This window comes from Buteo buteo, chromosome Z (assembly GCF_964188355.1).
Source record: "Buteo buteo chromosome Z, bButBut1.hap1.1, whole genome shotgun sequence".
Classification (NCBI taxonomy): Eukaryota; Metazoa; Chordata; class Aves; order Accipitriformes; family Accipitridae; genus Buteo; species Buteo buteo.
Genome location: NC_134204.1, coordinates 30,762,065 through 30,787,625, shown reverse-complemented (window position 1 = coordinate 30,787,625; position 25,561 = coordinate 30,762,065). Strand labels below are relative to the sequence as shown.

The window sequence follows — 25,561 nt, the reverse complement described above, 5'->3', positions numbered from 1 at the left end:
TGAGCATGCTGTATTTATCAAGAGCACATAAATGAAAAGAGCCATGTGTAAAGAGACCTCTTGTAGGGTTCGGCGTTCGGAAGATCTCGCGATGTCATGGAAAGTTAGAGGGTTAGTCGCAGCCTTGTGATGTACCTGTAACCCCACTTCCCCTTGTTAGTATAAAAGGAATTAACTGAGCAATAAAAGGCGGAAGTTGGCGCTCACACTGTGTGTGTTATCTGTCTCTTTCCCTGGTCCAGGCCGACCAGTGATCTAAGCGTGGCACGTTGATATGTAGCGAACGCTACAACCTCTCACCAATAAAAGAGTACTGTTGGTGGGGACAGTTCCCACCTGTTTTCCTCTTCCACCTTTACTGTGACTTGGTGGCATCCTTAATCTACTGCTCCTGTTTGTCCTGTCAGAGCCGACACCAGAGTGTTCTCCATGAATACTGATCTCCTTGGAAAGGAGACTAAAATTAAATTTTCTTGATAAATTCAAGTAATCTGTCTACATATGGAAATACTCAGCCAAGTGTGTACAGTGTGACTGATAAAGTGAGATTTTGTTCAAAGAGAATGCAAAAGACTAGCCTCTCTTGTTTGTCTGTCTGAAAAAGTAGCCCAATTCAATTTTTCATGTTAACCAACGTGTAACTTTTTGCTCTGCATTAATATCTGCTTTTTTTCCACTGATTTCATTGCATTTTTCAGTTACAGAAGCAGTATGTAGCTCTTCTTACTTAAAATATACCCCAAGAGATGGATGTATTGGAAAACTGAAATCAGATCAGGGTATAGTTTATTAATCTTGTTCTATCCACACACACAGAAAAAGCATTATATGCTTCTTAGTCAAAGGCTCTTAAAATACAAGCCTTATAGCCATAAGCACTGACTAGTCCCATAAGTCTTACATCTGACTCATAATATGAGCTTTCTTGTACATCTGTTGAGTGTAATAAGCCTTTTAGCTTGAAGTAGGAAGTACAAAGAAGATAAATAACAGTTTACTTTAGGCCTTGTCATGGTCTGTAATTGTCTTTTGTTTGCATTTATACTTATGCAATGCTGGATCATAAAATTTTAATGGAATCTATCAGAAATACCTGAAGTGTGGATATTGCAGTGGAGGGGACCTTCTTTTTTTAAGAGGAAAAAAAGACAGTAATTACCTATTGACTTAATAAGCTTTGGACCAAATTGTCATTGAATGGTTGGGCAAACAAGCATCTACTATAATCATATGCAACACATATAAACATAGTCCATCATCATTTACTGGAGCAAAGAATTCCAAGACATTTTATCATTTCATAAGCTTAGCTATAAAAGCAGAAAATAAATCCCAGCCTTTGCATAGCTTTGAGGAAAATATAGCCTTATATAAGCACAGTACATCCACCAAAGCATTCAGTCATCATGTCACAAAATGTATTCTGTTCAGATAGAAACGGTTGCACTGTAATGAAGTCTATGAATGCTACATTTTCCCCCATTTAAACACTTTAAGGGTTAAAAGCACAGCACTTATTTTCCATGAAATGAACCTGGACTTTTAAATCTCAGCTGTGGCACTCCTTGTTGGTGACCACCCAATGTCAGCAGTTTGAATGATGTCTGACACTAATTATGTGCCGTTCACAAGATTGCCAGGCAGGAGAGTCTGGGGGAATAAAAACCTATTTAAAGGTTTTCATGTGATGGCTTACTCTCAATTTTTTGAAAGCCCTTTACATCTCTTGTTTGAAAGCCATATAAAGAACAGCTTTTATATCTGTTCATGTGATAAATGCAAAGCTGGGGTAAGATGCTTTGTCCTTGTCACACCACCTGCCTTGGTGCTGACACGGAAGAACCTACCTGGTCAGCATATCAAAGCATTCAAAATTAATTGAGAGATAGGCATAAAACATTGTTAAGTAACTTGCCCTTTATCTGCTAATAAATCTTTTTAAAATGCTACATGACTACTAAACAATTCCAAGATTTGGTTTGGAGCCTTATGTATATGCTACTCTGGATTTATTTTTTCCTTTACATTTTTTAGGGATAGCATTCCCTCTGTTTGCGTGTATATGCATTCACATATGACAGCATTCCCTAAAATTCAGAAATGGCTTATATTTTCATTCAGATAACTTTATCCAAAGTCTAGGATTTAAAACTTCTATTTGTCATGCTTATGATCAGCTTATAAATATTACTAAAGGAAGCAAGTCAAGCAGCTTGTCAAAGCAATTTCAGACAGTAACTTCGTGTTGTGAATGGGATCAGGTCAGTGCCCAGACAGTACATCTGCATGAGGCAGAGGCAACATTTTATACTGCCTTCAACAGGCACACTCATAGCAGTTTGGATCTTTCAGCACACATTATACCAAGTTACCTCGCTCTGTTTCCGAAGACTCAGAACGCTACATAAAACATCTTGGAGTCCTTCTTTGCCTTTGTAGAGTCCCACTTGTTTTGTTTTCTTCTCCCATCTCCATCAGCTCTTTGAGGGAGCATGTGTTACAAAGCTGTTATTTCTACAGTCTGGGATGGAAGAAGGAAAATGTTGAAAAATAGTACTATGTTTATGTATTGTTATTTTACTGAAAAAAAGTTTAAATAAAATTGTAAATGATAAGCACAGAATATTTAAAAATAGTCCAATACTGTTTATTATAATTTATTAATGAATAGATCTTAAATGTAATTCAAATTTACAATCATAGGCAGATAATGCTGTTTCCAAAGGAGGTCTTGCACTGAATTTTGTCCCTGTGCTGATGGGGATCAGTGTGGAATGGAATATGAAATACTGCTGGTGAAACACCTGCGGTTCTCTTTTTGAAAAAGACAGTACACACTATAATTGGGTTTCTCCAAGGCTTTTCATGTTTGAAGTACATGACATTGTTGAACCGTATGTGGAGGGAGATCTCTACAACTACCTGAAAGGAGGTTGTAGTGAGGTGGGTGTTGGTCTCTTCTCCCAAGTAACAAGAGACAGGACAAGAGGAAATGGCCTCAAGTGGTGCCAGGGGAGGTTAGATTGGATATTAGGAAAAATTTCTTCTCTGAAGGAATTGTCAAGCATTGGAACAGGCTGCCCAGTGAAGTGGTTGAGCCACCATCCCTGGAGGTATTTAAAAGATGTGTAGATGTGACACTCAGGGACATGGTTTAGTGGTGGACTTGGCAGTGTTAGGTTCACGGGTACACTTGTTGATCTTAAGGGTCTTTTCCAACCTGAATGATTCTATGATTTTAAGGTTTTTTTGTATTAAATTCCATTAGTAGGGCACATATTAGATAAAGAGTGCTTCACTTGTTTTCAAAATAGTGGTGCTACATAGGTAAACTTTGTACATTTAACAGGGACTGGTAGAGCCACAAATCCTGAGAATATCACAGTGTTAGAGATGATCTGATTGACTTTGCTGAATTATTGCATTATAAAAAAGTGCACTGTAAAACAGCCAAATGCAAAGCAATACAAGCAGGCATGAAGACATATAGTTTATATTTACAAGATGAGAAATTCTGCCTAGCAAAAAGTGAGTTTGAGTGGGAATTTAATATTACCAACCATAATGAAAACCCTCTGTAAAATGCTATGACTTAAACAAGGCTAACACAATCCTTGAATGAGTGAAAAAGAGGGTTTGTTTCAGAAAATTTCAGACATTACCTGAATGCCTAGCACTGGTAAGCCTGCTACTGAAATATTGATCCTGTATTTTGTATCCCAGGTGAATGTAGAAGTAGTGAGAAGGGGACCGCAGAAATTATCAATGGAAAACCAAACCATATTCTGTGAAGAGTTTTTAGAGTATGCATATATGTGGTCATGTGCAATCAGTCATGGATTAATGTGGGTTAGTCATGGGTTAGCTGGCAAAGGAAGAGCTATGTCTGATCTGAACTGTACATCTGTGAAACTGCCGGTTTTCCTGCCTGTGTGGATGTAGTGGGGAAGGGCCAGTCCTACACTGTTATGATGCCATGTGTCCTTGGACCAGAAGGAGCATCCATTGTGCTTAATGAAGAAGAGGCAGGGAAGGTAGAGATGTTGATCATCTCAGTACCTTTTCGTGGAAAGCATATTTGCTAGGGTGAAGCTTCTAATCTTGCTGACCTTGTAAAATCAGGGAATTTCTCCCCTCTGATACGTATCTTAGTTTCTCGGTGCACTTTTTTCTTCTCTTTTTGCATCATCAAAGGTTCACCATGGATGAACAGGCTACTAAGCCAAAAGAACTGGTATTCTGCAATTGTGTAGGAACATATTTAAAGCATCTAGTTAGTACATCCTGGGTGTGTACATAGGGTTAGGTTGATTTTCTTCAAGTCAGTTTGGCAGAGATTTGGACAGTTCTTCACCTTCATATCCACATAGGTGACAGCTAACTTTCTGAGATCATTTGGGTGTATCTCATCCAATCATTTCCCTATATCACACCCTTTGGGGGCCTCTCAGTCTCTTCTACTTCTTGTCTGAGGCATGTATTCTGTTTTACTGAAGAACAAAATGTATTCTGTCACTGAACTATCTAGGTTTTTCATTGAGTCTTTGGACACTGGCTAGCTCTTGATACACAGAAAGCCACCTGTTGTAATTTAATGGTTATAGGAAAGTTGATGTTTAGCAAAGTCAAATTTAAAAATTAAGAACACCCCTCTCCCCCTAACTTTAGAGAGTGATGAGATTGGGAACATGTAATGAAGCGTATTCATTATAAAATCCCATAAATATTTTCCCACACTTGGCAACAGACGAGGGAAATGTTTATCCTTCACACTTAAAAAATAAAAGATGATCCTTCCCCAAATGCAGTGATGCTGAAAAATATTTGAGGATCACCATGTATAACTGATTCAAATAAAAAAAAGATACTAAAAGCCTAAATGTGAGAGTATCAGAATAGGACAGTAACTTTATGTTGTATATTAGATGAAACATTACTGTAAAATCAAATACTGCTCAAGTGTCAATATTTCTAAGAATATTTAATTTTATTTGTTTTGGTTTTAGAATCAATTTCAAAGTAGGTCTAAGAAAGCATTGTTTATAGTGAGAAAGCAAATAATTTTTATGCGTATAAATTATTTGGGAGAAAGTTAAGTGACTTGATAACATAAAATATCTAGAATCAGAAGCTATCTTTTACATTACTTATCACATTAGTGTAGCAGAAAAAGACAAAAGAAAATATACTGTTTGGATGCTAAAGCAAAACAAATTCAGATAGGAAGAAGTGAAGATTTTTAATACCAGATAATATTAGGGGATAGTTGGATTAAGAGGAAGCTGGGCTGTCTGTCATTGACTGTTAAAATCAAGACTAGATACTTTTCTGTGAATCAGATCTCAGACAGCTGTTTGCCAGAGCAAGGTCTTCAGTCTTTGTTACACTGGTGATCAACTGAGATAATCAGAGCAGTTCTTTCTACAGTGAAAACTGACTTATTTCTTAAACACTTGGTCACTGAATATCTGCTACTAATAAAGTAGTCACACAGGTATTACCATGCTGTTCATACAGTGTAAGGGTCTCAATGTATTTCATAATGAAGGTTGCTGTCTAATTCCAGACAGGGCTAAGAAGTGCATGGTGCATCCAGCAGGGCTTTACATGCTGCACAGATCATTTTATATAGATCTATGTAATTATATTGTAATTTTACAGGATGGTTGCCTGGTACACTGAACACTGTCTCTGTGTATACAAACATGAACAGCACACTCATGGGAACATGAGTGTTTTAAAGTCATAGCACTGCTTTTTATTCACGTGCTTTACCTTTCACTGTAAATACATCATTTCTTACTTTTGACAGTTATCCTTATAAAAAGATAAAGTAAACATGGATATGGACACTCCAATGAATATATTTTTAAAAGAACTCCCAAGTTGAGGAAGTACAGCGACAAAATTTTCTTTATGAGCTACTTAACTGGTTCAAGCATGCAACAGTAAAAATAAATGTTCAGTAACTATGATTTCTGTATTGCAGTTTAGGAAAACATTACACAATTAATTCAACATAATACTTCCAAAAAATATGGTTTAATCAGGAGTATGTTTATGTGTTAAACAGCTTCAGAATGCCACATGCATGCCATGTACTTAAGTGAGTAATTGTAATAAAGGTGTTACATCCTCCTTTTCTACCACAGTTAATAACTTAGAAACTATGAATTGTTCCATTTCAAAATACAGCTACCATCCACCTGATTTCCCCCCCCCATAGGTAATTGTGTCTTCTCTGGAATAATTCACTGAAATCTGGTTATCAGGAAAGAATATATGTTCTGTGTTGTTGGAAATAATATAATTTCGTTCCTTTTATCTTATGCATGAGAGATTCCCAAGGCTTCACAAAGTCTAGTTTTCAGAGTAAACATTCATTAACTGTTGTGTAAAGATGGTCTTTCTAATAATACAGGCTTGTAGTTTCTGTGTTTGCAGGAACAACCTTTTCTGTAATACACAACTATATATAGATTTGAGAATATGACATACAGAAATTTAGGGCTGTGTAGGGGAGAGAGAACTTCAGACTCTCTTCTCTGCTTCCAAGTTATGATCAGCAATGCAAGAGTCATAAGAAATCACAACTCTTAAATTTGTAAGCTAACGTTCCCCAGTTCTGCTCAGTTAAAGATTTTTGCCCTGTTAAATTCAACACTAATTTTACAATCATATAAACAACTATTTACACATATTTAATTTTGTTTGCTTGCTTAAGAGTTAAAGTTTAATAACTTGTGAAATGAACAAAACAGAGGGCCTGCTTTTAGAACTTTTTCACTGGGCTGAGTTTTACCCTATGAAATTGAAGGTTGCTTGAGATACTACCATTTATTTCATACTTACATACAGCTAAGTTACTGTCATTAGAATGGGTGGTTATTTTTTTATGAATTTAATAAGAAATAATAACTTGTCCACATAAGATGGGCTAATCAGTAGGTTTCTTTGTTATTTTAACATAGCTCCTCTTGAATTATTTTGCTTTTCAAAGGTCATTTATTATGTCAGTCTTTTAGCTCTTAATTTTTTTATGCTTTCTCCGCTCTTTACTTTTTCCTAAAAAAAGTGTGGTATTTTTAGCCACGCAATTGTAAGAGATATCTGTCTAATTTTTTTTTCATTTATCCTGGAATATGTTCTAATAATGGTTCACTAAAAGTAATACTATTTTGACACTTGCAACAATATTTTGCTTGCATACTAAACCTTCATAAACATAAAGGCGATACTATGTGTACAAGCATAATTTAATGTTTGGCAATCAAAACTGGATAATCTGAAAAGCACTGTAGGTTTGCTTTGGATAAAGGGATAGGATATAAGTAAAAAGCTTCATGGGTGGAGAAATTTTCTGAAATTGATATGTGTGAAAGATGAAATTGCAGTTATGGTATAGTGGGGGGGTGGTTCATAGCCTTTCTTCAGCTTTAATTTCTTAAGCTTAATTTTAATATTGCTATTTTACAGGTAATATATGTTTTCTCCTTTATACTTTGTTTTCCTGGCCAACATTCAGTCTATATTTCCTTCTGTTGCTAGAACTGAACAAAAGCTGTTAGGGAGTGCTGCACAGAAATTCAACCTTCCCAGTTTGTTTGGGGAGGCTGAAACTTTTCTTTTTCCCTGTATTTTCTCCCTGCACTTTATTCTTCAAAGTTGTAACTTTCTCTTGCTTTAATCCAAAAAACTGAAGGGCCTAAAATTAAGTGATGAAAATTTTATAACCTGTTTTTCTCTTTTTTGAGGGTCTTACAGATTTGTAAGAAATGCATGCTAATTATTAGCAGAATTATGTCAGTGTTTTCCTACCTGTGCTTTTGTAAACATACCTGCACTGAATAATATATTATAAAATTTATTTGTTTTATTCTAACATCAGTGAAAAATGGCCTGTTTCTTTTCAAGTGAGTAAAATGGATAGGGAAAGAAATGGTGGAAAATTCTGTGTTATCATTAGAAATGATTGACATCTCTGTTAAAGCATTATTATTTTCACAAGAAGTCTATAATTCTAACTAATATTCATAAATATTTAAGTCTGATTGAAATCAAATGTACATTAAAATGCTGGTGTCAGATAGAACTGATGTCTTTTAGTTTCCCTTAGGATAAAGTATGCTACAGGAATATGATAGATGAAGACCTGGTTTTCTGCTGATATACACATAGGTTTCTCTGCAGATGCAGTACTTGATTAAGGTTAGAAATACTGTGCCACATGATTATTGGTTACCCGTAGGGATTAAATCCTGTTTTGATGGGATCCCATTATTTTTAGTGCCTCACACATTTACTCATGGCAGAAAAGTAAAGAAATATTTCAAAAATCATTTTACTTTTTACATCACCATCGGCAAGGCAGAACAGACTGAAATTTCCCTGCATGATTTTGTTGTTGCTCTGTAGGTTGGGTTGGTATGTTGGGAGATGCCTGTGTTCAGTTCAGTTGCTAATATCCAAACAAGCCCAGAGCTGAAATAAGGGCAGCTAGTGCAGGACTTGGGAACCCTATAGTGACCATTTTGCTTTCTGTTTGCTGTTGGGAGAATGAGCTGGGGTTGTGTTTCCCAGGTAGGCTGCGTGGTGCTGCACTCTGAGCTGACCTGTCTCTTGGGGTCTCAGTGTCCCATCTGTAAAATGGGAGTGAGACATAGTTTCCTGATTCAGCCATGTGCAGGGAGGATAAATACATTCTTATGGTCTAAATGGTTCAAACCCTGCAGCAGCACCCACACTGAGAAGCCAGGCTTTCCTCAGCTCTGAAGAGGCATCCAGCCATAGCAGGGTGGAGGTCTCTGCAAGCCCTACCACCCTGCTGCCCAGTGTTTGCTGTTGCAGTTTGCTGTGTGTACTTTCCTTTCAAATAATTTCTTTCTCTTTTCTAGTTTGAGGGTTGCAAGAAAGCCTTCTCCAGACTAGAAAATCTCAAGATTCACTTAAGGAGCCATACAGGTGAAAAGCCGTACCTGTGTCAGCACCCTGGCTGCCAGAAAGCATTCAGCAACTCCAGCGACCGCGCCAAGCACCAGAGGACACACTTGGACACTGTAAGGAAGCAGAAGTCCCATTGCAGTCCCTTATACATTAGGCCATGTGCTCCTTTCCCCCAGTTTGATGGCAGCAGGTAGCCCAAAACCTTAGAGATAGGAGTGTCTGATGAGAAGTGTCTGATGAGGCTGTTTAAGCTGTGTCAGAAGTGACCTAGTAATGTAAGCACGGATGAAGAAGGACCAAACTAGTTGGTAAAAAGGCCACAGCTCTATGGGCTTTGCTGCAGGTAGAGGCAGTAACTTACTCCCACTTAGGTGATCTTTAGGGAAGCTGAAATTACTATGCAAAGACACAGAAGCCACCTGCGATAATAATTGCTGTTCTCTGATAAAAATTCCATTAAACTTAAGGCTGAGGCATGTAGCAGAAAGTCAAGAGAGGAAGAATAATTTTGTAAATTAAAAATTTTCATGCCTATAAATTGTTGCTTGTGAATTTGAGTCACAGCTGAGATTTGTTTAAAAACTTTTGTTTTGTAACAAAAGATCATGTTTCATCAGAGACAAGCAGTTTCCAAAGGGCAGAAGTTGAGAAAGAAAACGAGAACAATGCCATTTGAATTAAATGGCTGTCACAAAACTTAAATTATCCATTTCAAATAGTCGATAGTATGGCTAGTTAAGTTAATCATTTGTACAAGTTTGGTTTTGGAAATGCTTTGTGAAATGTAAATGGCTAAATTGCAAAATAGTTAATTTCAGCTAGTTGGACCTAATGTTCATTGAATACTCTGTATTGCAGACCTACAAGTCATCAGGGAAGGCAGACAGGTTAGTCAGAACGAGATATTTATAGAGATATGTATTTATTTGGTAAGTTAGATTTATTGGGTTTTCTTTTAAGAAAACTATAAAGGTATTATAGGACTCGTATCTTTCTAAAATGACATGTGTTATTGGAAAATGTCAGCTGGAGGAGTTTGTCTTGTACTTCACATTAAAATGTGTGGGGTTTTCTGTAGTATTTTTGAAGCTTCAGTATTCAATGCTTGCTTTGGTTTTTGCTTGCTCTCTTTATAATGTAGTAAACTAACACTTTTTCTTGTTCTCTTTTTCTGAAGCAGATTCTTCTATAATCCTAAACAGTCTATCTGGGCCTTTACTGCAGTTTCTTTACCTGATTCACTAAAGAATGTAATTTCTGATTAAGTCAAAGATTGCTCTGAGGGTGGAAGAATTGTGAGTATAACTAGCAATATTCATTGTACTGATTACAAAAAAAAAGGTAACAATGAAAGGTGCCATAATGAAAGCTTTCCTTTGGTTTGCCTTCCTTATAATCCTTACTTTTCTCCTTTCCCTTTCTAATAAATTACCAAGCATTCTGCCTGTAATAATGTACAACTTCTGTGTTATGTAGTAATGTGGTTTGTAGCATCTCAAGGCTCAAAAGGGATTCTCCTGAGTTAAAATAATCTGTGATATAACAGCTGCTGTATCCTTTTTCTTTTTGACTTAGAAACCTTATGCATGTCAGATTCAAGGATGTACTAAACGATACACAGATCCAAGTTCCCTGAGAAAGCATGTGAAAGCCCATTCTTCCAAAGACCAACAAGTCAGGAAAAAGGTAAATTTTCTACTGTGTTGACTGGTGTAAAGCTTATGTGGAGAAGTTAGTGTTCTAATAGTAGATGTTTCAATGCACCTACAAGCACCTGTGCTGATTTCAGACTGTTGATTAGAAAAACTGTTAATGGGAAATAACAGGTATGGTTCTTATGTAAATAGTTTCATCTTTGAATTAATTAGGCTGCCTGCTTCAATGCTTTTTCTTTTTGATGTGATGATTAATCACTAAAGAAACATAATGAGGCAAATATATAATAATTTCTGAAAACAGAAATTTTTTGTTTTAAAGTTCTGCCACTTGGCAAATACATAGTAATACAAAATCCAGTTTACATAACCGGTCTCAGATGGAAGGATGGATTTTGAGGGCAGACGGACAGTATGTGATATTAAGCTCTAAATTATATTTCCACATGACAGACACTTCCAAATACCAAGACATTTCATAACACCAGTTCCCTGTGGATGTCAAGTCCATGAGTGAACTGTTGTTTGTATGTGTAAGCACATCTTTGAAGAGCTGAGTTGCAACCTAAGGGAATTTTTTTTTTTTTCTGAACATTTTTCATCATAACTCCTATCAATCACTGGCACTATTTCATTAGATGTTTAGATCATTGATGATAAAAATCTAAGCTTTCATTTTAAAGGAAACTGGTCCTGATAAAAGGGGAACATGCGTGAACTGTTGCAGGGTTAGATAAACCTCTGACATGTCAGCCCCATATAAAACAAGTTATAGTTTAGAAATTTTAAAATTAAATGCACAGCCATTCATAGAAAGAAGCAAAAAACCTGCTTTGTACAGCACTGGGAGCACTAAGTGGCAGTCTTTAAAGCTGCAGTATACAAATTTGAAGAGCAAGTTTTGATTCAATAGTTTGTTGAAGCAGGACATGACAGCAGAGACCTGCATGTCAGCCTGCATGAGGAATTTCCTTTAAACTTATGAGTGCCCCCTCCTGTATCAGAGACAAAGTAACTAAGCATTCATTTTCACCTTAGTAAGTAGTGCTTTGGCTCCCTTGCTTGTGTGCACGCTGCCCACAGGCAGGACTGCCAAAGGAGGTCTGTGAGCCCTGTCCTGCCTATCCCAGGCGGGCAACTCAGCTCTCCAGACACTGTCTTTTACAAGCATGTGAAGTAAATGCAAACCAAGACGTTGCATTCTGAGAAACTTGTGTGGTGCCTCAACTAAAACTGGCATAATGGACCTGAACACAAGTATTAAACTGCACTATAACATTACTGTCGTTGAAAGTGAAATAATGTGTTATCTCCCCTCTCTCATTTTGTCAGATTGCAATACTATGTGGGGTTTTCCTTCCTGCATTTCATTCACTCTTTGATTTTGCTTATTTTCCATTCCTTCTTTGTGCCAAACAGTTTAAACCTGGCCCTTTTTACTCGTCACTTGACTCTCTGTGGGCATATTCTAGACTTAAAAGTGCTTATTTTTTCATCCCTGTTTGATAAGGATTTATTTATGCTTATTGGTCACCTGAAGTATGTTGATATATGGAAGGAGAAATAAGCCAAACCTCCACAAAAAGAAAAGAAAAATTGTGGCATCTATCAAGGCAGCTACTTAAAGCATGGATAAACTTTGCAGTGTATAATGTTTACAATGTACAGCATAGTTACTGGACCTTTGAGAACTTATAATTGCTAACTAACATCATGCTTTGGCATTTGAAATATTTCCTGGCAATAATAATAATAAAAAGTAAGAAACAATAAACCTTTTAATGCAGAATTAAGGTTATTTATGGCTTTAATTAAAAGTGAAAATTGGCTTAATGTCAAAAAAGTCTTTACAAAAATGTGAATTCATCAAAAATAACCATAAAAATTCCAAGGTGGTAAAGGCACAGTGGAGTAATACTTCCAGCCCTAGGGATCTCTTCTGTTGAAAAGAATGAAACCCTGTGCTGTCACACCCCGTTAGTCATGGATTCATTTAATATATCGTGCCTGACTGCTTTTAATCCTCCTTTTAACCTCCCCCTACACACCAAGTGACATTATTGTGGTGTCTTAAGTTGCTGGCTCTCCAAGACTGTACCTGCAAATGTATCTTTGATGTTGCATAGACTTAAAATAGCAGGATGAAGTATATTCATAACAGCAGAATCAGCTACTTGCTGTGCTAAAAATTACATTGAGTCTTCAGCCCAGATTTTCTAGATCTGTTTTCAAAGCTTTGACCCTTTCCTTGGCCCTCTAAGATGGGGCCAGATCATGCAGTGTGATATAGATAAATTTCCATCTCTGAATTATTTTAAGCAACCTTTGTTGATACATGTTTATGGCTTACCCTGTAAGGCAAAAGTGCACTTTCTGCAAATCTTGTAAGGCAGCCACTGTTCTTCTCCTCCCAACCTCCAGCCATCTACCAAATACATTTAACTGGGAATCTCTCCAGGTAATGGGATGAAATCCTATAGAACAAGAGGTTCCCAACACAAATACATTTAATGCAAGCAATTTAGTGGATAGTACGATAAACTTTCATTTTCTTTTCAAAGGAACGCGGAAGAGTAGAGAGATCCATGCCTGCTTTAATCACCTTTGTGTAATTTGCAAAATTCTTCATAAACATGAGGGCAAACATGTACACAAATACCATGCAAACACCTGGGAAGAGGTGCTGAAAATGTCTAGCAGAACATTTTAAGTATAATCTGTTTGCATCATAATATACAGTCTGTACTTTTAAAATGTTTTGGTCGATTAAAAAGCAGTGCTTCCTATCTTATTTTAAAAAGTAAAAATGGCTGACTGTGCCTGGGTTTCATCTTCCCTTAGGGAAGATGGATGGAGCTCCTTCTAAGCAGGGAAGTCAGTGATAGAAAACTAGGCAGCACCCAAAACGAGAGCATAAAGTGATGCTGGAGGAATGCTAAGGCACAACATGCCCCTGGACTACCATTACTTTTAAAACCTGCCCTATTCTGAGTCAACTCCTCTTTTCAACTTTGAAAGGACAACAAACTTAAAAGATTTTTTTCTAAGTTGAACAGTTACCATGTGGTGCTTATTACTACAACACATAATGAAAGCTAAGAGCCATGTGGGATTCAAAGGGAACTGAATATTTCTGTGGGTAATGAGACAGGGTTAAAAAATAGACATGAGATTAGCAAGGGGTATCAATGCTTCAAGATCATGCTTCAAGGTAGAAGTCAGCATCAAGCTAAATAGATTAGGGAAAAGTGTGGTTATTCTGTACTGCTTATTTGCAGTTTCTTACTCTTTCTCCTGAAATGCCAGCCACTGGTGGACGCTGTACATAAAGCAGTCTGAATGTATCTTGGGCCTGATCTGGAAGATGCACCTGCTTCTAAATGGATACTAAATAATGTTCAGGCTGCCTTGTCTTAATTTATTCATTCTCCTGCTTTTTTTCTTTCTCTTATTCCATTTTTATAATCCTTTTCTCTTTCAGTTTCCTTTCTTATTCTATCTTCCACCTTTGTAGCTTTGGGTCTTTAGGATATGCAACCCAGACTGAATATGTGTAGGCAGCTGAGGTGCATATGACATGGTAAGACAAGTCCCAGGACTTTCTTCCACCCCAGGTACTCCTATATTGTCTCATCTTTCACCCTCTTTCTTTCCTTCATTTTTTCCACATGCAGAGTTCAACTAAATTGTCAATTTAGAAAGCATATTGGTACATACAGGCAAATGCCACTTAAACATTTGACATGCCATATGTTTGCTAATCTTTATGTAGCTTGGACCTCATATTAATTTAGGATCTCATGAACTTTTTACCTTTTCACCTCACATCAATAATTACCTAACAATGGTTCAGCTTTTTCAATCTTCCATGCATTTTCAGGGCATACCAGGACCATAAAGAGAAATCAGTGAGGTTTTTTCCTTTTGGGAAATTCTAAAAAGGAGAGAAATCCAGTTTTTAGCTGAGCCATTTCCTGAAATAGCAGCTTTTATATGAAGAGGGGCTATAACAGCCTAAACTGATTGTTTCCCAGAATCAACGGTAAACATGAAGGATTTTTGAAAGAAAAGGACAAGGAGGAAGAATTCATGGATTAAAATTAGTATTTAATTTCTTCTTTCAAATACCCAGTAAAAGCAATATAGTTACTCGGCTTGGTTTGTGGAACTGCAGGGACTCAGAAGAAAATGTTAGGAAAACAGAAGGACAAGTGAGGCAAGTATTTGCTTCAGCAGAAGGATGAGTGAGGCAAGTATTTGCTTCAGCTAATCTTCATATTATTTATTCTTCTTACCAAGCACTAACAGTATTTTCTAACTTCTTAAAATCTGAAAACGATTTATGCATTGATACTTTTTGTTCTGAGTATAGACTGGCTCTGAAAATTGCCAGCCTGTGACATTAGGTGCAGTTGTTAATGGTAGAAATATTGTCTACATGAAGTCAGGGTGAATCGTTATGCCTATTAGATCCTATAGTTCTTATCTGTAGAACAGCTTTAATAAGGAAGGCTACAGTTGAGAGCTTTGCTTTGGTATCTTCAACAGGGCTGAGTAATTTTGTTCCGTGAGTCATCCTGTGGAGTCTCTGACTAGCCAAAAAATAGGGCACTACTTGACACAAGTAAGCTTATTTTCAGTTCGTTACATTTTGTGTTTTCAGTAAACAGCAAATTTCTTTCATTTCTTAACTGACAATACTGTATTGGAAAATATGAGTCCATAGGTCTTTTAGTTTGTAAGTCTTTTTATTGACATTAGTGAAAATGAAATTATGCATTATATCATTAACAAAATCCAGAGCCTGCACTATTATATATCCAGTGATTTGAAACCTATATAGAAGGTGAATATTACCATTATGGTCTTCAAGAAGATCTGTTTGTTGTGCAAGCTAGCACTCAGCCTTGTACAAGTATAAGAACATTATCTTTTTCATATAAGTATACTACAAAAACCAATTTGCTATTTTTGCAGGAGTCTTCCTGAAGAAATCTGTATTTGTAAATCTAAAGAAAATATTTAATTCACTTTTAAGTATTATAGTGCAAGTCCCACTGTGAATGGAATGAACCCTCCACTGGTGTGCAGATCTTGTCATGAACATCTGCAATGTATAATGCCTTTTTAAAAAGTGCATTTTCAAATAGATAAGAGATAATTTTTAAAAAGGACAAAAAATGGCTTTGATTTTGTACAGCTGTTTGGCATGGACAAGATCTGTTCAGTAACATCTACCTTATCATAGCAGTGGCTATGCTTTTAGATACAGTTTTAATTTTATCCATAATTATACCAGTGAACAGCTGTTGTCATGTATAATAGTTCTTCAAGCCAGTGTGTCCTGCCAAAAAAAAAAGATTTAAAAGATTGTTTCCACTTAATTACAAGAAGTGTAATAGATAAGGATACAGCTGGTTAGCTCCATCTTTGTGGAAAAAAGGAAAAGATAATTTGAGCAGTTCAGATAAACAAGACCAGCTAAAGGGAATGTAAACATCTTAGTCTGGGCCTTGAACTGAAAGACAATTTATACCAAATAATACCATCTTTCAGCTGATCAGTCTTTGATTCTTCGGCAGTTTTAACAGTGCCCAGACCATGTCTTTGATCTCGTGTAAATTAGTTATGGATCAGATACATTATACAGACAAGCTTTGAGATATTGAATGCCTACCTGACATTTGCCTCTGAAAGCTGTCTGTCTCCTTAGCTCATTCAAATGGGTGTTGAGGAAACCATGCATGGATTCAGCAGGCACATAGCTTAACACCTGAGCAGATGCTTAACATAGTAGGTGATACTCTTAGGTCCCTACTGGATTTTTCAATACTATGCAGAGGAGCATAGATCAGCTAAAGCGTGTTTAGTCTTAACTATATTTTGCTCCTTATTTATTTATTCAATTTGTACTTAGTCTTAGACTAACATAGCAATTGTGCTTGTGTCTATTTTCCTGGCTTTTTTGGTGACAGAATTTTCGTACTGTCTCTGGCAGAAAGCAAATATCATGGAGGCATAGCTTTGGGAAAGGCAGTCCAAAGGACATTTCTGAAAGTTGTCTACACTTGGTGGAGTTTTTTTCGAATTGTAGTGTATATGGGACATCTACCAAATCACAAAGGAGTGAAGGGGGTGGCGAGACCTCAGGAGATAAGGGATATGTGCACAGGCTTCCGGCTTGATTCATTTCTGCCTAATAATATTCCTTTTTGACACAGACTGGCCACTAGTAGAATGATGGCTGAACAGTGGCTTTTGGGGAGTTGTCAAAACATTCTCCAAGTGAAGATGGACTCTTCCAAGATTTGTTCCTGTGCTATCTGGTTGGAAGGAGATCTTTTCAGGTGTTATTTTGGTGAGGAGGAAGGACAGGCAATCAGGATCTCTCTAATCCTGCTGGTATTTGTGCATGTTTTCTTCCATGTTGCATTTATTGCTCTTTTGAAAACCGATCAGCTGGCAATGTCTGGAAGTCTTCAGAATACTTTTCCTGATTACAATAAAGAAAAAAGGTGCTACACTGCACTGCTGAGATGAAGCAGACTGTATGAAACCTCAGCCATATCCATGACTACTTTGGACTGTAGCAGAGGCTAGCAGAGCACAGCAGTCCACACTAGGTGTGGAGAATGTCAGAAATAATAAAATAAGGATATGGATCATCTGGCCAAAGCAGTTCCTGGAATTGCCTTGCAGAGTGGCCTGTGCTGACCTTGACCAGGGTTCCCATCTGAACTGAGGGGCTTTACAGAGGCCACCTTGCACGGCTAGTAATGATCCTGCAGGTATTGCTCTTCTACCACTGTGCAAACCCCATAGTAGCAAAAGGGGGATATAAAGTCTCCATCTTTAGAGGCAGATATCAATAACCAAATTCTTCTGAAGCGAAGCCTAGTAATTTTATATCCCTTTTCTAACAGTTCACCTCTTCTCTTTTAGAGCCCTGTTACGTATAATGTATATAAACCTGTCCATCTTACAATGAAAACATTAAGAGAAATGGGAGAAAAAACAAGTGCTTAAAGACATGATATCCCCCTATTGAACAGTATTTCTCTGGAAATAAGACATACACGTTATTTCCATTACATGTTAATGTGGAGTTTTCTGTAAAGTTTTGAGAGATTCTCTACCTTTGTATTTTGTAAGTCATGTCAGCAAAATAATACAGAGCTCTTGCTTCTTACAGGGCTGCAAACTTCTTGGTTGTTCATTGTTTATATTGTTTTACAGTAAAGCTGGCTTTTTTGTTATGACTACATGTTGATTTTACTGCACAATCGATGAAGCTACCAGTTTGTTTAAATATTTTGGAATAAACAAAATTTTACACCAGCATTTAGATTTAGTGGAGAACATGAACAGAAAAAAATGTCTGGTGATTTTCTTTAGCTAGTATCTTTGGTTTATTTAATTTTGCAACACTTGTTTCCAGTTTTTCCTTTCATTTCCTTTCATTTCTCAGTATTTCAACTAGGTTTCTTTGTGAATCAAGAAACACGATGCTTAATGTGTTTGTTACAGGTAATAAATTCACTTCTTTTTTATTTTTTCTAACTCAGAATGTTTAATTGATGAGGAAAGAGGGTGTCAAGGAGGGTTAGAGCATTACACAATTGGTATATTACATCAGCAGGTTATTCAGGCACTAAGCTAGTTACCAGTGACATTGTCCATTATGTGACTATATTAATCTAGAGAAACTGCTCTGTTTGTGAACACCTGCCTCATGGGGAGCAAACAGCCAGTTCCTACAGTATGAGCCCAGTTTGCTTCTACATCTTTCAGGTTTCACTTGCCCTTATTCAAACTGTTAAAACTGCAAAAGGGAGAGAATGGCTTGAAAGGGAAGCAAATCTATTTTCTTGCTTTGAGAGTGTAAGGATATTTTCCCTCATTTGTTCTCTATGGAGTCCATTTAAAAGATGTCACTAATGCAAAAAGAAGTGCATTCAGGGGCGAAGGGTCAGTGAGCAGTGCCCATGGCAACTAAGAAACTATTCTGCAGAAAAAATGCAGTAAAGAGTAAGTGTTTTAATCCCCAACTTTAATCCCTTTACTTCCTGTTTTCAAAATGAAATATAAATCAGGCACCATGGTGTGAAGCAATTTTTCCTGAAAGGGATGTTGGCAGAAAGGGATTAGGAATGGGCAGCAGTGTTTAAGGAATTTAATCGTACAATTTGTTGGAAAACTTTTGAGACTACGAATGACCAGTGCTTTTGAGTGCGGTCAGTGAGAAACAGGAAAACAGACCCTGAAAGCGATGGAGGACTGGCTGTGGCTGACCCACCTCCAGCCACTACAGCCGCAGTGATGTGTGCTGTGGTGGGATGCATGAGGTGTACCCCACAAGGAAGCTCCATTGTGGGGGATATGCTTTGCCAGTGGTGCATGTCTGTGCTCTCCAGGGAGGAAACGTCAAATCTCCCCTATGGTTTTCATGGTGCTCTGGCAGCTGTGGCAATTGTTATAAACAGGAGATTGTTGGTTCACTCTGATGTTAACATTTTCTATTTCACGTCATGATTCCTCCCCGCACTTGGTTTGTGCCCTGAGCTTGTAGTCCTGTGAGCTTCAGCAGCATGATGTGCTGAAAAGTACACCAAAAGGAATAAGTGCTGTCACCCTTGTTACATTTACACACATGCCAAAAAATATCCAGATTGTCTCAAAACTCTGTAAACAGCTGTCAGCGCATGCCCATAGCATTTTGTATTCTTCAGGTTCATTTTTGGTAGCAAACAATATCCTTTTCTCCATTTGTATGTCTTCACTTCCCTGCCACAGCACATGCTTGAAGGTGGGCTTGAGAGAGCAGAATCCTTCTTTCTTTAGGGCCCTGGTTGACAGAGTCCTTTGGGAGGCAGTCCTGAAGGGCAAAGGAGTCCAGGAAGGCTGCACATTCTTCAAGAAGGAAATCTTAAAGGAGCAGGAGCAGGAGCAGGCTGCCCCAATGTGCTGAAAGAGGAGCCAGCAGGGAAGAAGACCAATCTGCCTAAACAGAGAGCTTTGGCTGGAACCTAGGAAGAAAAAAAGAGTTTATGACCTTTGGAAGAAGGGGCAGGCAACTCAGGAGGACTACAAAGATGTCATAACATTATGCAGGGAGAAAATTAGGCAGGCCAAAGCCCAACTAGAATTTAATTTGGCTACTGCAGTAAAAGACAATAAAAACTGTTTCTGTAAATACGTTGGCAAAAAAACAAGGGCTAAGGAGAATCTCCATCCTTTATTGGATGTGGAGGAAACATAGTGACAAAGAAGGAGGAAAACACTATGGTACTTAATGCCTTCTTTGCCTCCATCTTTAATAGTAAGACCATTTTTTCTAGCCCCCTGATCTGGAAGACAGGGACAGGGAGCAGAATGAAGCCCCCAGGATCCAAGAGGAAATGGTTAGCGACCTGCTACACCGCTTAGACACACACCAGATGGGTTCCACCCAAGGGTACTGAGGGAGCTGGTGGAAGTGCTCACCAAGCCACTTTCCATCATTTATCAGCAGTCCTCTCTAACTGGGGAGGTCCCAGTTGACTGGAGGTCAGCAAATGTGACACCCATCTATAATAAGGGATGGAAGGAGGATTTGGGGAACTAGAGACCTGTCAGTCTGACCTCGGTGCTGGGGACGGTTGTGGAGCAGATCATCTTGAGTGCCATCATGTGGCATGTACAGGACAACCAGGCGATCAGGCCCAGTCAGCGTGGGTTTCTGAAAGGCAGGTCCTGCTTGACTAACCCTATCTCCTTCTATGACAAGGTGACCCGCTTAGTGGATGAGGGAAAGGCTGTGGATGTTGTCTACCTAGACCATAGTAAAGCCTTTGACATCGTTTCCCACAGCATTTTCCTGGAGAAACTGGATGCTCATGGCTTGGATGGGCATATTCTTCACTGGATGAACAACTGGCTGGATGGCCAGGTGCAAAGAAAGATTGTGAATGGAGTGAAATCCACTTGGTGTCCAGTCACAAATGGTGGTCCCCAGAGCTCAGTTTTGGGGCCAGTTCTGTTTAGTATCTTTATCAATGATCTGGACAAGGGGATCGAGTGCACCCTCAGTAAGTTTGCAGATGACATCAAGTTGAGTGGGAGTGTTGATCTGCTTGAGGGTAGGAAGGCTCTACAGAGGGATCTGGACAGGCTGAATCAATGGGCCAAGGCCAGTGTTGTGAGGTTCAACAAGCCTAAGTATCACAACAACCCTGGGCAACACTACAGGCTTGCGGAAGAGTGGCTGGAAGGCTGCCCGGCAGAAAAGGACCTGGGGGTGTTGGTCGACAGCTGGTTGAATATGAGCCAGCAGTGTGCCCAGGTGGCCAAGAAGGCCAACGGCATCCTGGCCTGTATCATAAATAGTGTGGCCAGCAGGGCTACGGAAGTGATAATCCCCCTGTACTGGGCACCGGTGAGGCCACACCTCAAATAGTGTGTCCAGTTTTGGGCCCCTCGCTACAAGAAGGACGTTGAGGTGCTGGAGTGTGTCTAAAGAAAGGCAACCAAGCTGGTGAAGGAAGCTTCTAGAGAACAAGTCCTGTGAGGAGTGGCTGAGGGAACTGGGGTTATTCAGCCTGGAGAAAAGGAAACTCAGGAGACCTGAGCACTCTCTACAACTACCTGAAAGGAGGTTGTAGCGAGGTGGGTGTTGGTCTCTTCTCCAAGTAGCAAGTAATAGGACAAGAGGAAATGGCCTCAAGTTTGTGCCAGAGGAGGTTTAGAACAGATATTAGGAAAAATTTCTTCACTGAAAGTGTTGTCAAGCGTTGGAACAGGCTGCCTAGGGAAGTGGTTGAGTCACCATCCCTGGAGGTATCTAAAACACCTGTAGACATGGTGCTTAGGGACATGGCTTAGTGGTGGACCTGGCAGTGTTACGTTAATGGTTGGACTTGATGATTTTAAGGGTCTTCTCCAACCTAAATGATTCTATAATTCTATGATTCTCATTACCCAGTCGCCCTTCAGTCTGGGCTTTAAATGTTCTATCCTGTCCATGATGCTACTTAAGCATCACCAGTATCTGAGCAAGAAAGATTGAAGCTGTATAAAGTATGCCTAAGAGGTTGCAGTTAACTGCCCTGATAGCAGCCCAAACACCCTTAAAGTCCTTAAGACTGTCCTCATTAAGTGTCCCTGTTCAGGCTGGGACCTCCTCTGCCTTCGTTGTTGGCATGCAGATTTCACACTGCTGGAAATGGGTATTGGCAGCTGGCCTGCATTGACAGGTACTGATTTTGGAGTCCTTAGTACTACTTCTGAGGCCATGATATACTGGCTTCACTGGCAGTCCCTGTATGAGGAGGGCCTTCATCTGCCCTTTTGTTTCTTCCCCATGCTGCAGTGCTCTGCCCCATCAGCTGACACAGTTGTTTGTGAGACTGCACTGTAAGATGAATTAAGGCTTTAACAACCACAGAAAAACCCAACCTGAAACAGAAATGCCCCACAATAAATGGGAGGCTGTAGCAATGCTGAAAGTTAGCACTGCCAGGCCAGCCATCTCATCACATCATCATCTAGCCAGGCAACACACTAAACAGACAAGTCACAGACAGTGAAACTGTAGAACGATGTCCTAAGGAATCTTTGCAAAGTGAAAATCATATGCCTGAAAGCTAATAATTTGGATCTCTTACTAGTAAAGCTGGCAGAGGTTTTTTTCAGTTCTAGTCTTAGGCGCTAATCAAGGTATTATTTTGAACAGATGAGATTTCCTTGTAGGAACTGGTACATGCATGAACCTATGTTCCAGTGGAGATTAACACAAAAACAAATATTTAAAGTGAAGGTCAGTGTTATATAAAGGATGCTGCAGAGTTTAAAAAAAGAATATGAAATCTGAAAATCTTTGTTTCTGTATACTAAAAATTGCTGATGTTATCTACAGATTTTCATGGCAATTTTTGGTAACATGTGACAGGGAAAGAAATATGTTTGTGGTAAATGAAGCACCAGGTGGATGAGTACTTGTTTATTTTCTACATTTTTCCACTCATGAAGTGAAAATTTGCCAAACAGATGTAGTTTCAGAAAGGGACAGTAAATCATTCTGCAGTACAAGTGGTTTTTTTGTCAAGCCGCATTTACTTGGAAAAGCTGATGTTTAGCAGTATCATGTACTAGCTATATCTCCAAATCAGTCTGGCACAAAAGAGTGATTTTTTCCTGCTTTTCGAATGGCACAGCTCAGCTCTTAGATTTCTGTTCACACAAAAACCAGCTACAAGCCTCTAAGAACTGCAAGAAAAAGAGGATGAAATAGGAAGGATCACAGGTATAATGTAGGTAGCATTTTTAATAAGATAGTTGCATGTTTTCAGATTTGATAAAATCTGATATGGGGCAGGGAGAGATGTAATATGTGTGTGTATGTGTCTGCACACATGCAACTATATGGATGCTTTCCAGTTCTATGACTAGAGTGAGAAAGAAATAAAAGTAAAATTCGTGAAAATGTGGACTTCTCCAAGACAGCGGATGTCACAACAAGGAGCATCCTTAGGAGCCTTTTATGTTAAAACATATTACTTCCAACTATGTAGAGCAAAATTATAATCAGTTTTCAACAGAACTCTGACTGAACCAGCTTTTTTGTTTATTTCAGAAAATGGCCACTTACAATACATCTCACTCAAACTGTACTTCCCTTCTTTACAGTAAGATTTCAGTTTGATTTTTTTATTCAAAGTTTCTTTTCAGATCTGTCCCAGCTGCATTTTTTCCCCTTAAAAATGGTGTTCTTGGTGTTCTATATAATTTTAATGAGGAGAAAACCCAAACTATTCCTCATATTAGTTTAATACCAATCGAAAGAAAACTCTCTGTTCTGTATATAATAAAGATAGAATTCATTTCAGTCTCATCAATCTTAATTTAACAGTGCTTTCCGCTTGTAGTATTGCTTCAAAACCAGAATTTCTTCTTGACTTGAAATTTGCTGATTGTGTATGTTCCAGGTCCTTTTGATTTTTAGTGCAAGAGGCTGAAAAACATTTTTGGTATGTTTTCCTGATTTACTCTATGTCACAAAGATGAAAGCCATTTTTGTATTTGAACTCAAATGTTTCTTGTAAAACTCTGAGAGGAGCAAAATTAACTATTTCTTATATAGAACCTAATATCCCTACTGTGCAGATAGGCTAGTTTAACTTGATCTTTTTTGTGTTTTCCTGGCCAAACATTTAATAGAAATAGAATGTAAGAGCAGATGAAAATAGCATGCACATATATCTGAAAGCTGTGGTAGACAATTAGCAGAATAATGAATGCTATGGCTTTCTAGAAATCATGCCGAGATGACTTACTGGAAACTAAGATTGTTGAGGAATCTCTTCTGTCTGCGTTGCTTCTTTGCCCCAAGATGTCTGTAGCCTCCAGAGGCAAGAATTGGGACACTTAGCAAGCGTAAACTTCTAGCAAGTGTAAACTTCTATTGTCTGCTGTCAAAAAGGTTTAGTACTATGCAAGAAAGCACTGGACCTTGAAGCTGATCTGCATGAGTAAAGGGATGATCTAGCAAGCAAACCTGTAGTATGAGTAAACACTGTCACATAGCATGGCTTCATCTTGAATTTGTAATTTTCTAGTGGCCACATCTGTCTAATGTCAGTGTCATGATGCTAACAGGACATAATTTTACTCTAACTGTACAAGCAAATATTAAATCCTGGCTACTCCTTCAGAAAAACTAGTACAATATGTAGCTCTATGTAGACAGGTCATGCTTCCCTCTCCCAATGCCAGCTTAACTTACAGGCAATAAAAATGCATGGAAGACTATTGGCTTATTCTCTACTTGACAAATAGTGCTTAGTAAACTTAATACACAGACTATGTGAATAACAGAAATTCCTCCTTAGCTTTATAATGAAAACAGAAACATATTTATAAAGCTATTACAGTTAGTGTAAAACAATTCCTCTCAATGAAACATGGCAGTATTTAGGGCGGTTTTGCTGGTTTTACACATGGCAGACACAGATCTAACCTGCACCAAAATAAATAGACTGCAACCAGTGTCTCCCTTACATAAGGAAGTACTCTAGTAGGTGCACATTATACATAAAGTCCATTAAGCCTGTTATCACAAAAGCAAGATTTAAAATGCTGTGATTTCATGACATAACTGGCATGCTTGAATGACTGGAGGAGTCCAGACTTTGCTGAAGAATCACTAGAGTTAATCCAAGTACATATAGGCAGGTTTTGAAGTTACTGTGATCCTATTTTATGTGGTTTGGAAACAAACTAGTAATGTTTGAGAAATCCTAAACTACTACTCTTCTGACTAAGTGTGTTCATAAACACACGTTTCTGATGTTTTGCTTGATAGTGTGCAATTTCTATTGAACAGGAATAATGTTGCAGAAACTAGCCAGGTTGTACAAAAACATGCAGATCTCAAATAAAACACACATTGGTTAGAGAAATAGAAAACAAATTATCTTTTCTTTTAAGGAGACATTTTCTCTAGAATTATGTCATGCATCAAATCAACAGCATGTCTCTGCTTTTGGACTCAAATATAATGAAATTGAAAATTGAAGAATGTAGAATCTTACTCCCTTCTAATTACTTCTCCTTGTAACATTTAATCATGGGTAATTATTTAATCATATCTAGAATGTACAGGAGTAGAATTTCCATCCATTGTTCTGAAGGCTGATAAACATTAGTTGATTGTCACAGAAGTAAAACAATTATAAATCATGACTGACGGTGATTTGTTTTGTGTATTAGAAAAAACTGCCACATTGTGATAATGGGAATGTCTCAGATTTTCAAATATAAAACTTCACTAGTCTACCATACAACTGAACTATTAAACTTGAAAATCTATTATTTAGAACAAATATTTCATACCAGGAAGTTATCAGTGAGCTGAGCCATTGATTGTTAACTTGCACCTTGGTCAGCCATAAATTTAGGCTACATTACAGCACACACAAAATGTCAGT

General features: G+C 38.1%; 1 protein-coding gene across 2 annotated transcripts in view; it reads left to right on the top strand.

Annotated features, from left to right (window-relative positions):
• The window catches only part of GLIS3 (GLIS family zinc finger 3), a 176,477-nt gene that overhangs the window by 116,019 nt on the left and 34,897 nt on the right, over positions 1–25,561 (top strand). For both annotated transcript variants that reach the window (XM_075020016.1, XM_075020014.1), the window contains exons 4-5: positions 8,895–9,056; positions 10,519–10,629. In XM_075020016.1, the coding sequence (XP_074876117.1) occupies positions 8,895–9,056; positions 10,519–10,629 (273 nt within the window). The remainder of the gene's footprint in view (positions 1–8,894; positions 9,057–10,518; positions 10,630–25,561) is intronic.